This window comes from Platalea leucorodia (genome assembly GCF_965183815.1).
Source record: "Platalea leucorodia genome assembly, chromosome: 12".
Lineage (NCBI taxonomy): Eukaryota > Metazoa > Chordata > Aves > Pelecaniformes > Threskiornithidae > Platalea > Platalea leucorodia.
In genome coordinates, this window is record NC_138834.1 from 5,694,398 (window position 1) to 5,710,312 (window position 15,915).

General features: G+C 42.6%; 1 protein-coding gene across 1 annotated transcript in view; it reads right to left on the minus strand.

The window, feature by feature from the left end:
- Nucleotides 1-15,915, minus strand: part of TMEM132B (transmembrane protein 132B) — a gene marked incomplete at both ends in the record, with an annotated part of 254,308 nt that overhangs the window by 136,966 nt on the left and 101,427 nt on the right. The window contains one exon of the mRNA XM_082324682.1: nt 8,145-8,285. Coding sequence (XP_082180808.1) covers nt 8,145-8,285 — 141 coding nt within the window. The remainder of the gene's footprint in view (nt 1-8,144; nt 8,286-15,915) is intronic.

A 15,915-nucleotide genomic window follows, 5' to 3' on the forward strand; every position in this document is an offset into this window, starting at 1 on the left:
CCATTTTCCTTACAGCACCTAAACTGCCAAAACAGAAAAAGGAGATCAAAATTGGAGGGACTTAAATTATAAGCCAAAAATCTGCCTGCCAAACCACTTCTGGAAGCAGGAATGAGACTTCTGGAAGAAAGTCTTCAGCCACAAACACAGCTGACAAACAACTGCCTCATCAATCGAGCAAGTTGACCAAGGAATCAGAATTCGTGTTTTTGAGCCAAAGATCAAAACTGGGCACGAACATGCCAGGTGGTCAAACTTGTATGTTCCTTTTCTCATGATAAATGTGCTATTTGTCATTATTTTCATCCCATTGCTACCAAAGAGGTAGCGGATGGGATGCAAGAAGGGACTTGCTGCTTCTTAGCACATGTCCTTCTACACCCAAGGAATTTTCTCTTTTCCTCAGTCTGAGTCTTTCAGTGCCTCAGGCCCTTGCTCACCAAGATAGGCTGCACATCGCCCAAGTTTGAAGCTTCTCATGTAACGTCATACCGACCCTGTACAAAGACAGTTTATAATCAGAGGCTATTCTACCTAGCAGGGTAGGTAGAAATATTTTTTGAGGCATAACCAAACCTTCTAAGCAAGATGCAACTTTTGGAAGATAAAAAAGTATTTTTCCCATTAATGCCAATTCAACAAACGCTGTCAGAAGGAATTTGCTGCATATTTCCCTGGATTTGCACAAAGCTTCCTACTAGTCTGGCAAGTTAAGAGATATTTATCAAATGTTAATTTTCTAAGTCATTTTCATGCCTCTGTTTGTATTGTATCATCTTATTCCACTGAATACAGGTGAATACTATTGAGTTCTCCCTACAAGACGTTCCTCATTTTCCAAATTTTCAAAACAGCAGCATATTTACTTTGTCAGGGTCCCCTGCTGCACTGCGCAACAGGTTTTTCCAACTACCAAAGGTATATTTGTTCAAAAAGATGTCCTCGGGTCATAATAAAGATACCAGCACAGCAAGGATGGAATAAGAAGAGTCACTAAGTCATTACCTTCTTGGACTGGTGAACGGGGGCCAGGAAGCAATTATCCGGACTACCAGTCAGTAATCCCTCTGACCCATCTCTACTGGAGGCTTTACCAGAGCAGCAGTGAGCCTAGCTAAGAAAGAGAAAGAAACAGCCATCCGAAAGAGCTGGCTGGCCAGGAGAGCATTCATGTGGTTAGCAGGCTATCAGGCTCCCAACAGGAGATGGACAGACAATTTCATTGTTCTTGTCTGGGGGGGGGGGGGGGAAGAGAGTCCCTCCAGAAATGATACTTTCCTATTTGATCCTAGAACCACAGTTTTCTACAATAAGTTGTTCTTCCCAGCACTGTTAATTTGTCTATTATTTTTTTATGTCCCCTCTAAGCCACTGTGAGGTGTCAGTGCTTTTATCTTACAGAAACATTTTCAAGCAGGCTTGGGTTCTTTTATACAAAAAGGCATGCATGTAAAGAATAAAGGTTAGTTAAAATTCTCATTATTCAGGTTTTCTTTGTGACTCTATTGAGTCATTTATGTTTGAAAATGTGTGTGGATGCTTCTCACTGGAACACTCTTTACACAAAGCAGAACAGACTCCATCACTCATAACAGAGATCACAACCTTAAAACTGGTGCATTAAAGATAAAATCCTCTTCATCAATAGCTCAAGAGACAGTGCTGTCTTGGGGTCTGGCCAAAGGCCAGAGAATGAACTCCTGCAGGAGCTATAGGGCACGCGCACTCGACATTCAAAGCACATTTCTTTGCCCATTTCTTACCTCTGACCTAAGGAAAGCAGCGAGTGCGTAAGAACAGGAGGGAAACACCCAAGCCGGTACACTGCACCACATAGCCTATGACTTCTCCCCACACCTTAAGCTCCTCTATTTTGTAATTCAAAACATTCCTTTTCAAAGTAGCTGAAGTATGGCTTCATGGAAGTATGGCTTTCAGAGTGGAAAGGAGGCCCTAAGGAAGTCCAACTGCTTCACCTACATCAGACCAGCCTGGCGGGGGTAACAGCCATCAGCTTTCCCTTCCCCATCTCCCCGGCTTTTTTTCCTCAGCTTTTCTCTATTCTTTCCTGTCTGCTTTACACATCTCCCTTGTGTTCTTTGCTCCCTCTGCTCCTCTTACTCTTTCTCTTTAGTACTATGTGAACTTAACGGCATCCAGCCCACTGCCTTTGCATGGGCCTAAAATAAGACAGAGCAAGGCTGGCTGGCTGTACCAGTTACTGCTCTTCTGTGTAAAGCAACACATGCAACTGATCTTCTGTCAGCCAACTGTTGTTGCTGATGGCACTTTACATGCTCAGTGTCCTGGGGCCAAGCAAGTTTTTTGGCAATAAACACACTGGTAAGCGTTTCACTGCATGTCCCGGTGCCTTCCCCAGCGTGGTTAACAGCACACTGCTGTGCGCTACAGCAGGCTGCGGCCACCCATCTTTATAGGCTTATTTATCTCACAGAAGCAACCAAACTCCTCGTTCTGGCTTCAGCACGTCCTGTGCTGTACCGACCAAGAGCACAGACACTCCAGACACAAGCAAGCCGCATCCTCGGGAAGGCCGAGTCACTGCAGTCAATCAGCTCATCAAACAACCAGGACCGCAGCAGGCTCCGTTTTGGAGAGAGTGGGAATCTCTGCACCACACTGCCATTTTTTGATGGCACGTGAGCTTGGAGGCAACACAAGGCCCACGTGTGTCATTCTGGAGCAGAGTGGTGGGGAATTCGGTGCAGAAACACCTCCGAAGAGCTGTGAGAGAGAGCTCAGATCTGGCAGAGCCCGTGCTGAGCACAGCCGGGAAGCCTCTCAGCACCCAGGGGCCTCCCAGGTGCGGTGTTTGCTTACTGCCCTCCGTCAGGTGGGGACTGGAGTATGTACTGGGGAAAATGGTACTTCCCACCATAAAGAGATAAGAGCCTCAAAGCTGTCTGTCAAAGTAAGGAGGGAGAGGAGAGAACCTCAGCTGTTATTTTTGAGACATATCCACAGCTTTAAAAACAAAACCAAATGATACAACATCTTTGCTCAGTTGATCATCAGCTTCAATAACACATATTTACTTTAAATAAATATATGCACATATCTTAACTGGCAGCCAACTTTACATCTTCCTTTTGAGTGATATTTCTGGTTCAAAGGGTATTCCCAAGCACAGAAAAAGAAGTGAATTATTTTAAAATAGGAGGATTTATTTGCATATCTATAAATACATGAAATAACTGCTTTTCCTGATTTAAAGATATATAGATACACATACTACACTAAAGATATACAGATACACTAAAATTATAATTTTATAAAGTCATTTAAATTATTTTAATTCTGTGAACACCCCTTAAAATGGTAAAGAAATGGAATGATCATTACAGAATCTTCGAGTTTAAAGACAGATGATGTCAAATGCCAGACAGCTGAGCTGGTCTGCAGCAATTAAAAAAATATAAATTTCCAGGCAACGGAATAAATACTTCTGAGGACACTTGAAAAAGAAATCTTTCTGAAGATTTCACCCTCCCTACTTCTGCATTCTGAACCTCCCTCATGCAACTTTAATTTATGCAGTGATGGATATCCTGAGAGATGGAAGCTGTATTATAGACATGGAGATAAAATAATCCCGAAGTGAGAAGAACCAGTTTCGTCTCAATAACACTACACTCAGCACTGCAGGTAAAATCAATTTCATTAACTTTGCTAGTTAGCATAAATATTAACTTTTCCAGTTAGCATAAATATAACCTTTCTGATTAAAGTACTAGTTTGTCAGAGAACCAGACTCTCCTCACCTGGGTAATAATCCAATACAATTTAATGACAGTTTTCCTGAGTAAGGAAAATGATCTGTTCATATACTGCCTTTCAAAGGAGAGTTGCAACTCTCTGGCCTAAGTTTTTGTGTTTGTGCCGTCTCGACTCTCCTGAACCAAAGGCCAAGTCACATCAAATTTTTGTTCTTCATCTTTCCAGCAGGGAGACACCGAGCACCATGAAATATGTCGTACTGTGGGGCCTTTCAAATGAGATCATGGAAACTCAGCTCTGGCTCACCAATGATCTGAAATAACCTACTCTTATAAAATGCTAAATCACTCTGGCAAAGCTCCTGAAATCCCATTCCTCTGGGTATCAGCACTGAGTGATGAGGTACCATAGCTTGCCAAAGACGGACCATGCTCTCAGGGCATCTTTTCAAGCCCTCTTGCCCTAGTCCTACTGCAGCCTAATTTGTGGCATGTTCCCGAGGTGCTTCCAGAGAACTCTGAGGTGCAAAGGACAGAAGAATTGCAAGGCTCAATCCATCTTTTGGCAAATACAGTGGAAAATGCCTGCATGGTCTTTACAAAAATAGGATCAGTTTTCTGGAAAACATGAAGGATTTGCGTATGGCAGACTCCCAAATTTTGGCCTTGTATTTCAAAAGCATTTTTTGCAATAATTCAACGTATAGCCCTACACCACAAGGTAAGATCCCAGCCCTTCATAAACACAGCTGTTCTGCATGGGAGGTCGAAAGCACTCGATTTTTATCTAAGCCCACCAGCCCTGACGTCCTCTGCTCCTTGCAAGACGCACTCTGCGCTCAATGCAAGAAATCCATAAAGATCCTTTGCTATGGAACAGAAGTGCTGGGTCCCAGCTGCAGGCATAATGCAAGAGTATTTGTGTTTGAAGTAGAAACTGTGTCTTTTTGAAACAAAACACACTGCTGCTTCAACTAACCCTAACAAAATGAGATTCACAGGGTTCTGCCCCAAGGAGAGAACAAGAGGGAGAATAAATGCAGATGGCAACAATCAATCTCTTCGCTCAATGAGCTACCAAAAAAGTCTTTGAGATGGCAGCAATAAGGGCAAAGCAAGGCTCCACACAGATCAGAATAGATGTGTGCATATATACTTGTGTCTGTATATTTAAAATAAATCTCTTCTTTTTATGCTCTTTGTTCAACTACATTATCAAAAAGAGGTTTTAAATGCAAGCTTATGGGACTACTAAAGAGGTGAATTTATGAATGTATTCCTAACAAAACACACTCCGGAAAGCTTTAATCTATGAATTATGACAACCTTGGACAAAATGGATTTTTAATAGAATATAATGTAAACTGCCTGAAACATTGTGATAAGGAATTTTTTTTTAAGTAATGCACAGAAAAGGCATGATGCACTCTGCATGAAAGGAGGAAAGGTCTTAATTTAAAGCATTTTAATGAACACTCAATTTGCGTAGGGAAATGTGAGAAATGGAGATGAAAAACTCATGATAACGATAACACTGCAGAGGGGAGAAGGAGAAAGATTAGAAAAGTAAGCAAATTTGAAAAGGCTCCAGCCGATAACGCTGGTTAAAAGGAATGCAGACTGGATTACGAACATGTCACAGTCCAAAGCCACTGTTCTCCTTGCAGGCAGCGTTTGTCAGTGGCTCTTATCAGAGTTGCACACTGGGGAAGAAAGAGCAGCCGAAGTGCAGAGCGGTGGAGAACAGACCTCTCTCTGAGCTAAGGGCAACGAGGATAGCCAGCGAGTTCGGCAAATGCAGCCATGACTTGCCGGAGTTTCTCACTTTGACCGAACCTCCCGGAGCTGTGCCAGCCCAGCCGGCTTGCAGGGCTGCCGGGGCTTTCCGCCCCCTCGCAAAGCTCAAGGCGGGTGCAAAACCACAGCAAGCTCGGCCATCTCTTCCCCAGAGAAAACTGTCTGGGCTCAGAGGCTCAGTCCTGGCTTACCCACTTCTCTGCTACCAGCATAACGCCGGGTAAGTCAGCAGAACTGAAATTACTTCCAAGAGAGAAAAAACTGTCTCCCCCGAGGGAGATACAATTCTGTTTACTAATAGCTTCTGCTCTGCAATGAAAGAGATTGATCCTGTGCTCTCACTCATACATAAACTGCCTTTAATGAAGCTCCTGGAATTACTAAAAGGAGGAACAGACGAATCAGGTCTAGTGACAGTTTTGCCACATTGACCTTAACAGAAGCAAGTTTAGCTCTCTGCTCATTTAAATGAAACAGCAGAACCCCCACATAAACACTTAACATTCTTCAAAAGAAACAAGAGGGCCACCATTATGACCAAAAGGCAAATTAAAGTAAAGATCAAAGTTAAATATTTACTCTAAGCACTATAATATTTGCAAATCTGGAAACGATCTTTCAGCAGTTTCTATTTGCATACTTTAATTAATCCAAAAATATTAAACTAATTCACAAAGGAAAGGGTCAAAGTATTAATTAACTTGAGATTCATTGCTTTTGTGCAATTTAACAGTTCAACACATAGCAAAAATCAGTTTTAATAAAAACTAAGTTACTGTGACAGGTATAATTTCATGGATTAGTGAAACCACGTACAAGGCAATAAGTTTCAGTGTTCATCCTATTTTTTGTCAAACTTTAAAAATAGTTGTTTCATTTCAATAGCGATTCCTCTTTAACACCAAGTGATCTTAAGTTTGCCTTTAACCTCAGCATTTCACTTTCAAATTGATGGCTTTCCCCCTTGCTCTGACCAGAACTGAGGTTACAGCTGTTTTAGCAAAAAACCCGATTGCAACATTCAGCAGAAAGCAGATACTGCATGACCACCCAGATCAGCCGCCTGAGCTAATTCAGGCTGAGGTTTCGCTGCTGGAGCCATCGTGTATCATCGCGCAGCTCCAGAACAAGCGCGAAGCGTCCCCGTGAGCCAGCGTCTCTGCCCGCTGAGCTCTGCCCCACCAAAGGGACTCGCTGGCTGCCTTAACAGCTTTTGGAGGAACTGGGAAATCTTGCCGAAAGACAAAGGATTTGGAGACAAACCATACAGCGCCAAATCTGGGGCTCTGCTTTATCAACAGAGTAGCCCATGAAACCCCAGCAAAATAACGATGGCAGGTGGCTTGAATTTCCTACATCACAACCTCAGGCTTGCAACTTTGACTTAGGAACGTACTTAGGAAACAAAACCTCCCCTGCCCCCTTTTTTAAATGGGGAGGAAGTGTGGGGAAACAGCTAATGAACTGAAAGGTTTGCCTGGCGTTTCATGCCAGAAAGCTCTGTAGCACTTGACTTAACCGGAGACACCGAGCAGGGAACCACCTCCCCTCACTTCACCCGTTACAATGCAAATATCTGCGTCCCACTCAGTCGCCTCCACTTTGCATCTTTACCGGAGAGAAACGGGCACTTTTCCCTTGCTATTCATCAGGCCTGCTTTACACATCCAAGAGGACTCTCACCTTAACAGTGCCTATTTATCCCTGTTCCTGAAAAGCAAACCCATGGATAAATAGCTTTCACCTCAACACTTGTATGGCAGGTACCCAGAGCTAGATGGGAGTCATTTGTTCCTCACATACAGCTTCAGAAACTAAACAGAGTAGAAACACTTTTTGCACTCCAAACTCTGGCAAGAATCTTCCTAGGTCTGAACAATTACTAACAACTGTTTTCCTGCCTTACCGGAGCTTTCAGAAAAAGATGGATGCAAAAGACTCCTGAAATAAAAATTTTGACATAAAGTTTTGTGATTTCCTAATTACGATACAATTTCAAGCTGAATTTATGCACAGTGTACTTTAAGTGTAGAGTAACTGCATGATAATGGAGAGAAATTGCTTGTATTGTAAAATACATAATTCTGACTAACACTGTAAATTTCTCATTACCTTTGATATAGCTTGTGCGAGCATTACCATAACAAATGTACACAGCGTTCATGAGACCGTTCATAGTCACTCATAGGTGTTTTGCAGCGACAATGAATAACACTTAATAACTATTACTCTCATAGCTTTTCAAATAAAGAAGAAAGCACTGTCCTATATTGCTCTCAATTATTCTTCATGTTTCTCCGTTTTAATCCATTTCTTTCTGTTAGCTCTTTGGCAACAGGAATTCTCCTGCTGCCCTGAAGGTGCATGAAAGACAAATGTGAGCCAGGACTAGTTGGCTGCCTCCAGTTTAATTAGATCATCTACTTCCGAAGCTCAGAAGTGAAACAAAAGGAAAAAAGCTCTCATCAGATGACCTATAGCTTTTCCAAGGAAGCTGAGGAGCAAAAAATACTGCTATTAGAAGAGCAATACGACTCATGAAAGAAGCTATTGCATGTTTCTCACAGCATTTTAGCAAGGGTTAATGCACAAAAGCGCTTGGTGGCTTACCGGTTCTCTGCGTTTGGGTCGTTGTGCACACATGTGATCGTCGCGGTGGTCCTCGCACTGTCCGTCTCCTCTTGAACCCCCCACTGGTCTGCATCACTGACTCTGATGTCCATGATCTTCACGCCTGGGGCTGTCCTAATTCTGTTGGGGAACAACAGGGATTGCTTTAGTTACAGATCTCCTACAAATAAATCCAGAGAGGTAAACAAGGAAGATGAAAGAGGAAATATTCCCTCTTCCATTAGTAAGAGAATGATGCATTGCAACTGTAAGTCACTCTGCTTTAAAAATATAAAACAGGTCCAATCATTTTAAAGAGATGAAGTATGAGTTTCATTATGTGCAAAGCCAGTTAATTTTCAGCTTGAACAACGTGGAGAGAATAAGAATGCTTTCTGCTTCAGTGGCACCAGTTTGATACAAATGAAACAGATGTGACTAAGCATAAGTTGATTTAATTTGTTGTGTCTGTCCTGCAGTTTAAGGTGGAGAATCAGAGCACTGTGATATAAAATACATCCTCCTGCTTGCAAACCTTTGGGAGCAAGGTGCTTTTTAATATTAGAGCGATCTGCATAGAAAAAAGGTGTTTCACTGCTCAAAGACCATAATGCAGGAAAGACAGAGAAGGAATATGTTATCCTAGATCTGGGACTGATGGATGAAAATAATTATTCAATTGTACTGGGATCTATCAAACTGGGCACATCAAACTCCTGCTGTTGAAAATATTACGATGCTGACATGGAAAACCTTGATTTCCTAAGCATGGCTAGAGTCCGAAAGCAGTTCGGTAGTTGGTAAATGTCACCATTTTTTGGCTTAAAAAAAACTTGTGTAAAGAAAAAAAAAGTCTGTGCTCCAGCGGGGCTCAGCGTTAGGAACAGATTGCCAAGGAATAGGAAACAAACTGCTTTTAATAGCAGGGACTTCATTTGTGCAGCCTGACTCCTGAAACAAGCCTGGGATTTCGACAGGAGTGCTGCAAATATGCCTGGAGAACAATTAGGCAGAAAGCAACTGCTGCAGCGCCACGTTTGCCACTACTGTGACTTAATTAATTAAAAGCAAAGCCAAGAGGGACCTCTTAGTTGTATGGCGGAATGGAACAGCACTGCTGAGACTCAAAGCGTTACTTAACAGTGAATTGTGATGGATTTGCCCCGATGCCTCGTGGCCAGTTGGCGCTCATGTTACACTATGAAGAATTTCCTTTAAGTTCTAGCTGAGTTCATGGGTTTGGATCAAAGTAACTTCAAGACTCAATGGGTGGTCTTTTCCTCTCAGAAGGAATTAATTCATCCTGCTTTTATGATAGCCTTATTTTTGCCTGTAAGGCTTTACTGACTTGATGGGCCAAATTCATGCCTGGCATAACCAATCTGATGAAAAATGTTGCCTGTAAGGAGAGAATTTTACTTGATATTTTTCTAATTGTCTCCTTCATGTTCCTCCACAGACGCTCATATCTCTAAACAACATGCCTCAAAGCTTATGTGCCCCTTTCCTATCATCTCCTCTTCTTTTTTCAGGGGAACATTCATTTATTCTGTAATAATTACACTGGACCAAATCATTCCTGCAAGACACTTACACGGCTTCATTTCAGACTGACTTGTAATTTACATGAGATAGAGAATTAGGCCTTCAGCAACCGATTCAATAATTTTTTTCTTTAGACTTAGTCAACCACTCTTGAAAAAAAATCATTATGGCCTGACAAAAAAAAAAACCCTACACCAAACCACCACTTTTAAAATTTTCTCTTTCCCAGCCAAAATTATATTTTTTAACAAATTTGCCTCCCCACCACCCCCTCAATTTCTCATGTTTTTTCTTGACAACATGTCTGGAAAAACCTCTAACCTGACTTTCCAGCCAAGTCAAAACCCTTATTAATTAAAGGTTAATTGAAGGGCAGGAGATGCTTGGGGGGGAAGGGGAGCAGGACAGCTGGATTTCGCCTATGATTTCAGGATTCATCAGCTTTTTTCCATCTGTCAGAAGCTTGTTATGTCCTCCTACACAGCTTTTGCGCTACAGATATCTTCTCCGCAGCATTTACTTTCTTCTACTCTGATCCGAATCTAGCACGGCGGTTTACCCCAACGAGGATGAAAAGCAACATGGCACAATTCCCTGCCACGCCAAGCAGGCTCTAACCAGGCAGGACCCCTGTGCAGCTCCCTTCTTCATGGCAGCTGAAGCTGCTGCTCCTCTTTCCCTCCATCAGTGGTCCCCACGCAGCGTAGGATGCAAGAACCTCAAATATCCACATCTCGCTGCACGCCTGGCTATTCCAACCTCTCCAGACACGCTGCACACCAAAACACTGGCATCCCTCTTGGACCAACCCCTCAGCCTTGTCTACCTCCCTCAGCCAGGGAGCTTTGCTGTTTCTCCTCTCGTGTCTGAATACGGCTACGAGATGCTTTTTGCCTGTCTGGACAGGAGATGAGACTCTCCCGACGCCTGTCCTACAGGCTCACCACTTGGCTTCTCCTTCAGGGCACTGTCCCTTATCAGGAGGCCTTCTGGTTTTTGGCAATGCTGTCTTGTTGACTGTGCCTACAGCTTTCGCTTGCTGCATATCTACAGTCTTGCTGGGTTAGCATCAAGTGAACATCACATACTCTGCTCCCCAGCTACATTTTTCCAAAAAAAGTCTCAGAACGCTGCATTTTAGGAAAATTTCCAGTTTAATCCCCTGCAATGCATCTGCTCTGGTGGGCTGAGACAAGATGTCATTTTGCATTTTTGGATATCAGCAGAGCCAGGAAGGTTGAAAGAAGGAAGAAACTGAATTCAGCTTCTCACTTAGGAAAAGTCAAGAAATTCAAATTAAACCAGCCTACATATGGGAGGTTTGAGCCCACTATTCTTCAGATAAGTGATTCATATCTTTAAATCTGCCCCCAAACTCCACAGGCACAAAAATTATTGTAAGTGTTGGGGACTGAGGCTTTGCAAAAGAGTAAGAAATTCCTACCAGAGCTGACATTAACTGGAGAAAGGATGGTGAACGGCTAGTGTGTGAGCCCAGCTCTGTGCCAGGCTTCAATTATAAGCTTGGGTGGATCATTTAGTTTTCTTATACCTCCCTTCCCCACATATAAAATACTGGGAAATGCTGCTCTTCCAACTCCAAAGGAGCTGTAAGGATAAACAGAATTGCTTGAGAAAAATCTGATGTCCTTTAAATTTACCAGCTGACAAAAATTCTGCCATCTCTGGGCTTGAAAACTTGGAAACGAGCTACTGAAGTATTTCACAGAAGCATGACCCAAGAAGTAACTGTTACCACTAAGATGGCTTAATTCCTTTTTTATAAAGATAATTGTGAAAGGAAAAAAAAAACAACAACAAAAAAAACCAACCAACCAACAAAAAAAACCACCACCGGAAAAAAGGAACAAAACACGAGAGCCAACTGGAAATTTGGCAAAACTGACATTTCATTCCCATTAAATACCTGCTTTCTGAAAAGCAGAATTTTCAGACAGAACACTGTCCTGTTAAAAAGCACTTGCCCACCTTTAAAACATTACAACTTATGTGGCATTTTGATAATGCAATTAGCAGAAATGTAGATGAGACAGAGGAACACGTTACAGCCTGTAACCACAGCCTGTATCACAAGTGAGGTGATGGCTATTTATTCATGAAACTGTCTTCTTTAGGGGTGGAGGAGGTCCAACAGGAACATGACATCCTCAAGCACTGCCTTTCGTGACACTGATGCCCATAAGATCTTAAGAGGGGGTAGCTGGGGGCAAGGGGGGAAAGTGTCAAAGCTATTCAGAACAGGGAATCAATGAAACAGCTGCTTCACGAGTGAATTTAGCCCTCTTCTCCAGCTATAAATGCAGAATAGAGGAAGCTGCTTTCAATTTAGACTGCAGAATGCATTTGGTATCCCTGGCAGTGTTTTTTTCCCTGAACAGTGTGTCCTCCATTTACTGTGGAATAAAAAGATGGAAACATGATAGACTGAATGGAGCGGGCAAGCAGAGGCGTCCCCAGCCTGCCAACTTGGAACGACCAGAAACTATTTTAAAATGCAATCCCAGCCTTAAATGTATGCGACCCCATGAATTCAGCTGCTCTAAACCCCTTCTCTCGGTTATTACAACAGAAGGAAAGGAGAAGGTACAAGTAATCATCAGGGCTGGAAAGTAACTGAAGGGCTGCAAGAGGGATTTAAACCGCCGAGCACTTAGCGGAAGTGGTGCAGGGACTTCCACTGCCTCCCAGTCAATTAACTGCAAAATCTGAAAGGTAAATGCTGGCGTGCGATGCACCCCCAGCAACACTCCCGGCAGCAGTAATTGGGAAGTAAAATCTTGGCAAAAGGAACTTTAAAATAGAAACAGAAGGAAAAGATATTTAGGAAATAAAACAGTAATGTGTGCACAGCAGATGGAAAATGCTCAAAATGGCGAGAAAAAAGACTTTTTCAGAGCTATTTTAGAAATCCTCTTATCTCCCCCCCACCCCATTATGGGGGAAAACATGATCTGAGCTAAATTCACTCTCAATGACGTACTAATAATAACGGTTATGATAATAAATTTCATTTCTAATTTCCAACCATTTCTGTATTCAGCCCTTCAACAAGCATTTTTAGCCCAATTAAAAATAAAATCATTATCCTTCCCCTACAGGAAATCCAAGCTGTAGGCCAGTTTAGTTAACTTGCCTAAAATTATACTGTCTCTGCAGAGCCAGAACGAGGGTCGATACATCCTGATTCCCAGGCTTACGCTTCAGCTAGACACCCCTACCCATCTTTAAGACCAAACCAGAGCAGAGCTGAGTAATTCCGAGCCCTCACAGAGCATTTTACGTATTTGAAGAATTGCACAAACAGCAAGCAATTAGTTCTGAATGAGGTCCCTAGGGAGTTTCTAGTTAAAATACATGTGTTTTAAGATACATTAAGCCGGGCTCCATAAATTAAAATAATCACTGAATTCAGACATAACATCTGGGAACTTTTGGGGTGTGGGTGAGATAGGCAGTGTTTTTGTATAGGAAGGAATAGAAGCATGCCTGTATAGGGGGAGGGAGCAAGTGGAGTTTGCTGGGAGATATAAGGAGAAGAGGGTATGTGATTCATGGTTGCCACATCCAAGTGCACTCCATGGCGTCTGGGAGGGAGGCACAGTCAGTCGGGAGTTCATTGGTGTGAGCGTATGAAAGCAAAACCATTTGGGAAACGCTGTTATAGCAGATGGAGGGCTGAGGTGGGACCAGACCTCCCCTCAAGAGAGGCACCGTCCCTCTCTTTTGTGTCTTCCTAAGCTTCCTGGCCAAAATTCTCTGTGGGTTATCCAGAAATGTGAGGAAAATGAGGTGATGCAAAGTCACACAGAAAACACATGGCAGAACCAGGAATTACGCCTAGAGCTGCCAAGGAATATTTTGATATCTTCACCATAAACCCACCCAGCTCTTCTGCTCCTACTGTACACCCACTAATAGCAGACAGCGTGTCCTGCAATGCCCGTGCAAGCCCAGCCCGTGGGCAAATACGCTTTCTGCTGCTGTGGGCTTGCAGTACGTGTGGAATGAGAGTGCCCCACCGAGCAGATAATCACCCTGCACACCCTCACCTCTTAGGGAAGTCAGATTTACAACAACTCAGGGGATCGGGTCCTAAATCTTCACAAGCTAAGCAAGTGTTTATATTCTGAAGTATTTTTCCAAGAACTTTACTTCTTTGTTCTTTTATATTTTAAAAGACTTGTCACAGGTTTATGTTCGAACTACTTCCCCATCAAATTCTCCTTAAAATAGCAATGCTAGGCCAGCTGTTTGTTTCTGCGATTCCATATTAACGTCACTATAAGTAAAGCTATCTAAGTATGTAAAATACACATCAAAATACACAAAGATCTTGTGATAAACCAAGCCCTCTCCAAAAGGTCACAAGTGTAGAAACACAAATAATATGCTGCTTTATCACGAAGTAAAACAAGCAGCCTGCAAAGCCCTGTGGAGAGGTGTAGGTAGATGGCAGGCAGATGGCAAGGTGGAACAGAGGGCAACTGCAATGCATCAAACAAAAGGAAACCCCAAGAAAAAGGGTATGAGCAATGGTACCGGTGGGTAAAAAACTCAACACAGCCCTGGTATAAACCCAGTGGCAATAGGCGTTACCAGTGAAACAAGGTGGGAGCTCATGGTGGGACAAAAAAGCACGTTTGCCCTTGGGGATAAAGACAGCTCCATACTTAGAGATACGGGCAGCAACTTCCAAAGCCAACTGGAGTTTTATTTAAGATTTGACCTCTGCATTTCACCCATGCTAAAAACTACTCCCATGACTGCCCCTTCATTGCAAGTCCAATGCATAACTGGCCCAAATTTGTTTTCAGAACAAGACATGGATATGCTGTGCTCTGTCTGCCTGGGCCCCGTTTCCCCCCCGAAACGCCTCCCCACTGCAGGGCCAAAGCTTTCTCAGCCGCCACTCACCCCGTGGAAATGCCCTTTCTGCATCCCATGACCTCAGCACTCTCTCACCTTTACGCCGTATCAGGAAATTTGCCTTTCCCTCCCTCTGGTATAACTCAATTTCTCTCTCCATCTGTTATTTTTATATAACCTTTTGTAGCTGTCTTATTTAACCCTGTCAAGCATTTGGGGATGTAGTTTCTATGAAAGCAGTTATTACTGTCGTACATCATAATATCTCTATCCAACACACGCTGAAGGAAGAAAGTCAATGCCAAAGCACCGGGTAGGACAAAGCAGGCAGAAGAGGTACAGTGCCCAGTGCAATGCAAGGCAGCAGCAAAGTCGCTCAGCAGACATGGTGCCTAACATGAAAAAAGCCCAACGACTCAGAGAACAGAAACCCCTTTGAAATCGTGGAGGCGGTCAACGCTAAAGATTGAGAATGATACAATTACCACTCTTCTGCCCAGAAAGGTGAAGCTATCAACCTGTTTTTTTTTTTCAGCCCACCAAATGTTTCAAAATATGCTAAGCATCAAGCTCACTAGCATATTGGATTTTGAATAATGAAAAGAGTAAACAGGATTTTAATTTGGATTCTGACAGTAAAGTGCTTTCCATGTGATAAATTAACTATTAGGGAAGACAAATTAACACAACCTACCCTTGAGTATGATGGCTTATGATTTTGAGGAAGCTTTTACAGAAGCATGATCTAAATAAGGCAGGATGAAAAACAGATGATGATGATGATGGGGGGAGTATTTTATCAAAAATCCTTCCTCCTCCTTTTCATCAAACTGCAGGTATAACTTCTCTAAAAAAGTGCAGCAGATTTTCTCAGGAGCCCCCCATTTTTCCTAAGAATGTCTAAACATTTTAGGAGAGATCCTCAGCTGGTCTAAATCACCAGAGACTGATGAATTTTACAGCAGTTCTTTAATACTGAAAAGTTAAATTTCACATCTGTGAAGCAGGGTCATAAAAGGAGATGTTATCCCTTATGAATTTTTTGGAAGGGGAAGGTGTCTCAGAAACATTTTCTAGATATAAGACTATGCTCATAAAATCAGCAAAGAGTATGTGAATGTCTTCAAAGCAGTCTACCACTGTTGTATTTCCATATCCAATGGAAAAATCCCTGGTTTTGCCTATTTTTTTAAAAGAAAGAAGACATTTTAAGATTTCATCTTCGTATTTCAGCAGAAACCCCATTTTTCAGTCTGCTCTCTCTCTCACCCAGGTAAGCAAATAGAGCTTAAAAAAAACAGCAGAAAGACATCCTAATTGGCTTGAAATTAAAGCTATT